The sequence below is a fragment of the Sinocyclocheilus grahami genome, unplaced genomic scaffold (assembly GCF_001515645.1).
Source record: "Sinocyclocheilus grahami isolate Dianchi unplaced genomic scaffold, SAMN03320097.WGS_v1.1 scaffold993.1, whole genome shotgun sequence".
Taxonomy (NCBI): domain Eukaryota; kingdom Metazoa; phylum Chordata; class Actinopteri; order Cypriniformes; family Cyprinidae; genus Sinocyclocheilus; species Sinocyclocheilus grahami.
In genome coordinates this window covers 81,972-90,946 of record NW_015506172.1, presented here as the reverse complement: position 1 = coordinate 90,946, position 8,975 = coordinate 81,972, and the positions used below count along the sequence as shown (strand labels likewise).

At 35.3% G+C, this 8,975-nt stretch overlaps 1 protein-coding gene and 1 pseudogene across 2 annotated transcripts in view; both read left to right on the top strand.

Moving 5' to 3' along the window:
- The window catches only part of ednrab (endothelin receptor type Ab), an 11,950-nt gene extending 7,605 nt beyond the window's left edge, over positions 1–4,345 (top strand). For both annotated transcript variants that reach the window (XM_016250544.1, XM_016250543.1), the window contains 5 exons: positions 161–359; positions 2,508–2,660; positions 2,737–2,870; positions 3,850–3,958; positions 4,043–4,345. In XM_016250544.1, the coding sequence (XP_016106030.1) occupies positions 161–359; positions 2,508–2,660; positions 2,737–2,870; positions 3,850–3,958; positions 4,043–4,186 (739 nt within the window). In that variant the 3' untranslated portion in view covers positions 4,187–4,345. The remainder of the gene's footprint in view (positions 1–160; positions 360–2,507; positions 2,661–2,736; positions 2,871–3,849; positions 3,959–4,042) is intronic.
- Position 4,346: 1 nt separating this feature from the next.
- LOC107565320 (transmembrane protein 184C-like) overlaps positions 4,347–8,975 on the top strand; it is an 8,970-nt pseudogene continuing 4,341 nt past the window's right edge.

Sequence of the window (8,975 nt, the reverse complement as noted above, 5' to 3'; positions counted from 1 at the left end):
TTTATGAAATTCAAAAATTGCCAGTAGTTTCCTGTAAGGGGTAGGTTTAGGGGTAGGGTTGGTGTAGGGCAATAGCACATACAGTTTGTAGAGTATAAAAACCATTACACCTATGAAGAGTCCCCGTAAACCACAAATGCAAGTATGTGTGTGTGCGCAGGTATCGTGCGGTCGCGTCGTGGAGTCGTGTTCAGGGTGTGGGGATCCCTGTGTCCACGGCTGTGGAGATCCTGTGTATCTGGCTGCTGGCTGTAGTTCTGGCTGTTCCTGAGGCCATCGGCTTCAAAATGGTCAGCTTCGACTACAACAACGTCACCATCCGCACCTGCATGCTGAAACCAGAGACGCCCTTCATGACGGTAACAACACGCCACAGCTACAGACATTAATTATGTTCCTTCACAACTGTTATGCTGCACGCTCAGGTCGCACTCGATTCACTACTCTTCCATAAAGCTTCATTATCAGTCAGTTCTGCAGTGTGTGACCAGGACACTCATCTGCATGTAAAGAACATTTCCACCAGTACTTAGTCTACTACTTTTATTCTATTTTTAATATAAGGACAAGCATTTGAAGTTATGTCTGTGTTTTAGAGATTTTAAGAGACAATATCTATAAAATATATTAGATGTAAAAAAGTATTATATTAGATAATAGATCATTCATAATTAGATAATTCAGGTTATATACAGTATATGATATAGAATTACATAACATTATACAAAATATTTGTAGATGTGTGTGTGTGTGTGTGTGTGTGTGTGTATATATAAATATATAATTTTACGTTATATATTATTCTAATTTTTGACTTTCCTTCACAACTGTTATGCTGCACGCTCAGGTCGCACTCGATTCACTACTCTTCCATAAAGCTTCATTATCAGTCAGTTCTGCAGTGTGTGACCAGGACACTCATCTGCATGTAAAGAACATTTCCACCAGTACTTAGTCTACTACTTTTATTCTATTTTTAATATAAGGACAAGCATTTGAAGTTATGTCTGTGTTTTCACATTTATAAACAGAAAGTAGTTCAACGGCTCTTTTTGAATTGTTTTGAGATTTTAAGAGACAAGATCTATAAAATATATTAGATGTAAAAAAATATATATATTTGATAATAGATAATTCAGATTATATACAGTATATGATATAGAATTACATAACATTATATAAAATATTTCAGATGTGTGTGTGTATATACAGTGGTGTGAAAAAGTGTTGGCCCCCTTCCTGATTTCTTATTTTTTTGCATGTTTGTCACACTTTAATGTTTCAGATCATCAAACTAATTTAAATAGTACACAAAGATAATGCAAGTAAATACAAAATGCAGTTTTTAAATGATGATTTCATTTATTAAGGGAAAAAAGCTGTCCAAACCTACGTGGCCCTATGTGAAAAACTAATTGCCCCCTCCTGTTAAATAATGAAAGAGCTGTGATTAAGCACATTATTTTAGAAAGCTGAGTTAAATTTCACTAGCCACACCCAGACCTGATTACTGCCAGACCTGCTGAATCAAGAAATCACTTAAATAGAAGCTGTCTGTTGAAGCGAAGCATGCTTAAAGAGCAACACATCATGCCACGATCTAAAGAAATTCAAGAACAGATGAGAATCAAAACAGTTGACATGTATCAGTCTGGAAAGGATTATAAAGCCATTTCTAAGGCTTTGGGACTCCAGCGAACCATGGTCAGAGCCATTATCCACAAATGGAGAAAACTTGGAACAATGGTGAACCTTCCCAGGAGTGGCCGGCCAACCAAAATTACTCCAAGAGCACAACAACGACTCATCCAAGAGGTCATAAAAGAACCCAGAACAACATCTAAAGAACTGCAGGTCTCACTTGCCTCAATTAAGCTCAGTGTTCATGATTCAACAATAAGAAAGAGACTGGGCAAAAACGGCATCCATGGGAGAGTTCCAAGGCGAAAGCCACTGCTGACCGGAAAGAACACAAAGGCTCGTCTCTCATTTGCCAGTTAGTTTGATGATCTGAATCTTTTAAGTGTGACAAATATGCAAATATTAAAAAACAGGAAGAGGCCAACACTTTTTCACACCACTGTATATATATAATTTTACGTTATATATGATTCTATATTTTGACTGAAGATATATATTTATTTAGTATTTTATATATATGTATAAAAATAACATCAATATAAAATATTTAATTATATTTGTTATGCAAGTATATATTTAAATTAACTCATATTTATATAATAAGTATATTTATATAATCATCACATATATTAATATTATTATATAAACATAATTTAATAAATAAGAATATAGAAAAAAGATTATTATATAATTTTTTTTTAAAGTAAATATTATTTGTAAAATATTTTAATTGGCTGTATTTTCGTAATTAAAACAAGTAACTAAATGTTCACCTAACTAAAACATTCATCAATGTTTTAATGCATTTATGTTTTTCATTTGTTTATGAAATTAGGAATTGTTGTGTGTTGGCGATGTGTGTGTAGTTCTACAGGGACGTGAAGGTCTGGTGGTTGTTTGGCTTTTATTTCTGCGTGCCACTGGTTTGTACGGCCGTCTTCTACACGCTCATGACCTGTGAGATGCTGAGCAACAGGAAGGGCAGCCTGAAGTTTTCTCTGAGCGAGCACCTCAAGCAGGTGAAGAACTGAACATTCAACGCTGAATGACCCAGCCGAGACCATCGTTAACTAATGAGTGTGTGTGTGTGTGCAGAGGCGTGAGGTGGCGAAGGCCGTGTTTTCTCTGGTGCTGATCTTCGCTCTCTGCTGGTTTCCGCTGCATCTCAGTCGCATCCTGAAGAAGATGGTTTATTTTCAGAACGACGTCGGCCGCTGCGACCTGCTGAAGTCACACACACACACACACACACACACACACACTGACATTGACACACACACACACACACACTGTTATTGCAGTATCACTGAGTATCACTAATATAGTTTTTATTACAATTTTAAATTCATGTTTTCATTTCATTTTCAGTTAAAGTTTTAGTAATTAGTCATTTTTGTCATTATTATTAGTTTTTAATTTAAATACGTATATATAGTTTTTTTCTCAACTCGACTTTATTTATACAGCACTTTCAAAGCCATACAAATGAACCAAGGTGCTGTTTTGTTCCCCTGATATAAAAATAAATAAAGAAATCCAAACACTTGTTTTATTTCAGTTAGTTGCCAAGGCAACGTTTCTTATTTTCATTAAGTTTATCTTGATGTACTGAAATAAGTAAAACTAAGAAAAATAAAAAATATTTTGTTTAATTTTTTCATTAATAAAACTTCACTTTTAAAGTTGGACTAACACAATCTCATAAATGCATGACAAAATGGTAAAATAACTTAAAAAATGTTTACTAACATACAAATAAATAATTTTTATTAATGAAATTATAATGAAAATTTATACAATTTAAACTTAGTAATGAAACCTACAACTTATAGTATTATTATAGTCCAACTTTAAGTTGTAGGTTTCATTACTAAGTTTAAATTGATCAGATAAATCAGATAAATTACATTCATGCAACAAAATTTAAAAAAACATTTAATATATAAGTAAAACAAATGTATTAATAAAAAATATATAAACTTATTAATAAAACAACTTTTAAATTTGGACTAAAACAATACTATAAGAGCGTGAACAATGTTAAAATTACATTAATTAAAAATTTTAAAGTCATTTTTAATTAAGTTTTATTTTAGTAATAAAAATAAAATTAAACATTTTCATTTTAGTAAAATAAGTAACATTTCAATATTTCAGGTTTATCTTTATGGATTTTCACCTGTTTGTGTTGTTGTTTTTGTGTCTCAGTTTCTTGCTGGTGTTCGATTACCTGAGCATAAATCTGGCCACCATCAACTCCTGCATCAATCCCATAATCCTCTACTTCGTCAGCAAGAAGTTCAAGAACTGCTTCAGGGTACAGAGAGCTGTAATGAGTGTGATAACAGAGCGCAGTGATGCTGTGAGGATCTAATCTCTGCTGTCTCTCTGTCTCTGTCAGTCGTGTTTGTGTTGCTGGTGTTATCCGGCCGGCTCGCTCTTGAGCAGCGTCGTGCCCCTGAACGGAACCAGCTTTCAGTACAAGAGCCCTGATCAGAACGGCTTATCGGACCGGACCGCGCTGCGCAAGGACAGCTACAACTGACCTCAACCACACACACATGCTGTTTTAACCCTGACTACAGAGATGTCAACATATATATTTATATTATTATATCTACTGCACTGGTTAACTGTGTGCATACTATTATGACAAACAAAGTGCATCTTTTTTGGTGTATGCATCATATTTTGTAAACATAAACATGCGTTTTCAATGTGCTGTAAGTGATTTCAGATGTTTCACAAACTACCCAGCTGACAGAGAACGTTCTGGAAAGGTTCTCTCAAAGTTATAAACAAACGTTCTTCTAGTAACGTTTATAGAATGTTCATTGAAAGTTATCTGATCTTTAATAACGTTCTCAAAACGTTCTCGCAAAAACGTTATTTATACGTCATTCATGGAACGTGTTTTCTAAAACATTTTAGTTGGACATTCGTCTAACGTTTTTTTAATTGTTAGACTAATAATGTTCTCAAAGCATTAGCACAAAAAAGTTTTTTTTTTCTGAAACGTCTTAGTTGAGCATTCAACGTTTTTTTTGAAATGTTAGACAAACTAATAACATTCTCAAAATGTTAGCACAAAAAAAAAACAGAAACGTTTTAGTCGGACGTTCATATAACATTTTTTTAAAAATGTTACACAAACTAATAACATTCTCAAAATTTAGCACAGAAACGTTATTTATACACCGTTCGTGGAATGTTTTTTTTTCCGGAAACGTTTAGTTGGACATTCATCTAAAAACTTTTAAATGTTAGACAAACTAATAATGTTCTCAAAACATTCACTCAAAAAAGTTATTTATACATCATTCATTGCATGTGTTTTCTGATTTGTTAGACTAACTTATAATGTTCTCAAAACATTAGCACAAAAAAGTAATTTTACATTGTTCGTAGAATTTTTTCTCTGAAACGTCTTAGTTGAATGTTCACCTAATGTTTTTTGAAATGTTAGACAAATTAATAACATTCTCAAAATACAAAAAAACATTTTTATTTATAAATTGTTCGTTGAACATTTTTTCGGAAACGTTTTAGTCGGACGTTCGTATAACATTTTATTAAATGTTACACAAACTAATAATATTCTCCAAATTTAGAACAGAAACGTTATTTGCAAGCCAAAAATCCATTGTATGAGTCAAAATTATACATTTTTCTTTCATGCCAAAAATCATTAGGATATTAAGTAAAGATCATGTTCCATGAAGATATTTTGTAAATGTCCTACCATAAATATATCAAAACTTAATGTTTGATTAGTAATATGCATTGCTAAGAACTTCATTTGAACAACTTTAAAGATGATTTTCTCAATATTTAGATGTTTTTGCACCCTCAGATTCCAGATTTTCAAATAGTTGTATCTCAGCCAAATATTGTATATATCCTAACAAACCATACATCAATGGAAAGCTTATTATGACTGGTTTTGTGCTCCAGGGTCAGATATGGTTTTATCAGTTTTATAATGGAGACATTGTTAACGACACATATTTGCCTCCATAAAACATGCCTAAAAAGTAACAAAATTATACAGAAACTTTGCTTGTGATGGTATTTGATGATTAGTATATACTATTGAATAGATTACACTTTCAGTTGGTTTGTAAACTGCGTTTTTATGCATGTTTGGAGTGAGTTTTCATCGCATTTATACTGTTTTCACTGCAAGCTGCGCTTTGGAACAGCTTAATCATTTTGCGAAGCGGTTTAATTGAGTTTCGAAAGGCTCAGTTCCTCATATCACTACTGTAAACAAAATATGTCAGATTTACAGCCATTTACATTGGGAACGATGGCGATGAAGCGGTTTACTCACATCACTTATCCTCAATGAACTTGTTTGCAGCAGAAAGGTTTACATCAACATGATTAGCCCCTTTGTTAATTGGGGGGTCAGTCTTAGCGCCACTTTCTTTCATTGTTTACATTCAATTGAAGCACTTTATTTGGCCTTCCGGAAGTAGATGCAATTAGGAATCATTGGTTAAGATTTATTTACAACAGAACAGCACAACCCAGATGTTCGAATTTGTGCAGCGCATTTTATGGACGACAGATTTTTGAACCTAGAAGAGTACAAGGCTGGCTGTGCACAAAGCTATTTCTAAAAGAAAAAAAGAGTCAATTTCGACTTTGCTATGACAATCTGGCACTTCTGAATCAGCGACTGTATGTTTTGTTATTAGTTTAAGTATTTGCTGCGGTGTTCGGCCAATCACAATGCACTGGGTCAGCTGGCCAATCAGAGCAGACTGCGCTTGTCGGAAGGAGGGACTTTGTAGAAAACGAAGCGTTTGAGAGAGGCGGGGCATAGAGGACCTACAATAATCTACAGTATTTGAAAAATAATGTGTTTTTTGAACATTCTGTTACACCAAATACACAAAATAATGATCTTTAAAGTAGCATCATATGACCCTTTTAAGAAAAACAACCACATCGACGTAAACGTGACGCAGGCCTTATTTACATGCCTTTTTTCAACTATAGCGCGACTAGTGTTTCCCTATAAAGTGTAGAATTAAGTAACATTAAATCACATATCGAACTTTATATGTACATAACATTTTTTATGAAGGCTGTTTTGCTTTATATACAGCCATGTTGTTTAAATTAGTAGCTTTAAAATGAAATGCCCTTTTTGTTTAAGATGTTGTAAATAAATATTTGATGTGTGTTTATCAAAGTCAGAGTGTGTGGTCTGTTGGTTGTGAAACTGTCAATCGGTTGTTAAATATTATTAATATTAATAAAAATAGCCATTTACATTTTTTTTCATGCATTGTCATTTTGTCAGATCTAATGTGTTACAATTCTGTGCATATTTCAGATTTATTTAGATTTAACATTTAGATTTAAATAGAAGATTTCCATTTAGATGAAACATTTAGCCTAGATTTAGCTTTTATTTTTATATAGTAGCCTAATATAGTAATAAAAAAAATTGCATAAAGCTTATTTAGGTAAATCTTGCAAAATGTATTTATTTTGGTAGTTAAATCTGACAGATTTTTTTTATACAGAAAATGAACATTTGAATTATAAAGAACAACGTATTATACATTTGTTTATTTTGTTAGGAAAATTCCATATACATAAGAAGACTTGGGCTCAATGCAAACCCAATTTTGCACATTTTATAAATGACTTTAAATTATATGTAAATCTCTTAGAACAAACAAAAAACAAAGAAAAGCATTGAAAACATGTAATGCTCTGAAAGCATTGAACTTTATGTAATTTATGTTTTTTTCTCTGGCGGCTAATAATGTTAATTTGATAATGTGAATATGTAATACCTCGTGTTCTTGTGGCATGTAATCAATAAAGCATTAAAAAAAAAAGAAAGAAAGTTCGGCTCATGAATATTTAATTACTGTTCGTTGCTCTGATGCTCCAAGCAGGTTACCAAGCAACGTCAGCCTCTCCTGTTTAATATTCATGAGTTAAGCCTTCTCAATAGTAGGGTTCGTGATTTGGCCGCTGCGGTACTCACGCTCTGTCTGTGAGCAGCGTCCTCGCTCGAGAGCGTCGGTGTTCGGCTCGGCTCGGCTCTTATATTTGTTGTAATATACCGTATTTGTGCAGTTTATCTATCTATCTATCTATCGTAAATATTGTATATAGTTATTTTCTATCTATCTATCTATCTATCTATCTATACTGATGTGTGTGTGTTGTTGTAGGTGGGCACACACACTAAAGAGTGGTTCATCGCAGGTGTGTTTGTGTGTTTGACGATCCCTATTTCACTGTGGGGGATTTTACAACATCTGGTTCACTACACACAACCTGAGCTACAGAAACCCATCATCAGGTATCTGACACACACACACACACACACACTCACACTCACACACACACACACTCACTCACACACACACTCACACACACACACACACGCGCACGCACGCACGCACTCTCACTCACTCACTCACACTCACACACACACACACACACGTGTCCTATAAATGAGAATCAGCAGATAACATACAGATAATAACTGTGTGTGTTGTTCCAGGATTCTCTGGATGGTTCCCATATACAGCTTAGACAGCGTGAGGAACAACCACCTCTGTGTCTCCTGACCAGATGAGGAATCCCGAGACACTGCTGCTTATTGTCAGGAGAACAATGTCCTACAGCTGCGTTTGTGTGTCTTGCAGTGGATCGCATTAAAATACCCCAAGATCGCCATCTATGTGGACACTTGTCGGGAATGCTACGAGGCGTACGTCATCTACAACTTCCTGATGTTCCTGCTGAACTTCCTGGAGAATCAGTATCCCAGTCTGGTGCTCGTGCTGGAGGTGCAGGAGCAGAGACCCCTGCTGCCTCCTTTCTGCTGCTGCCCACCCTGGGCCATGGCAGAGTGAGCACACACACACACACACACACACACACACTTACACACACGCACGCACACACACATACACACACATCACACACACACTTACACACACGCACGCACACACACATACACACACATACACACACACATACACACGCACACACACACGCTGCGTTTGTGTGTCTTGCAGTGGATCGCATTAAAATACCCCAAGATTGCCATCTATGTGGACACTTGTCGGGAATGCTACGAGGCGTACGTCATCTACAACTTCCTGATGTTCCTGCTGAACTTCCTGGAGAATCAGTATCCCAGTCTGGTGCTCGTGCTGGAGGTGCAGGAGCAGAGACCCCTGCTGCCCCCTTTCTGCTGCTGCCCACCCTGGGCCATGGGAGAGTGAGCACACACACACACACACAACACACACTCACTCACGCACACACACACACACACACACACACTCACT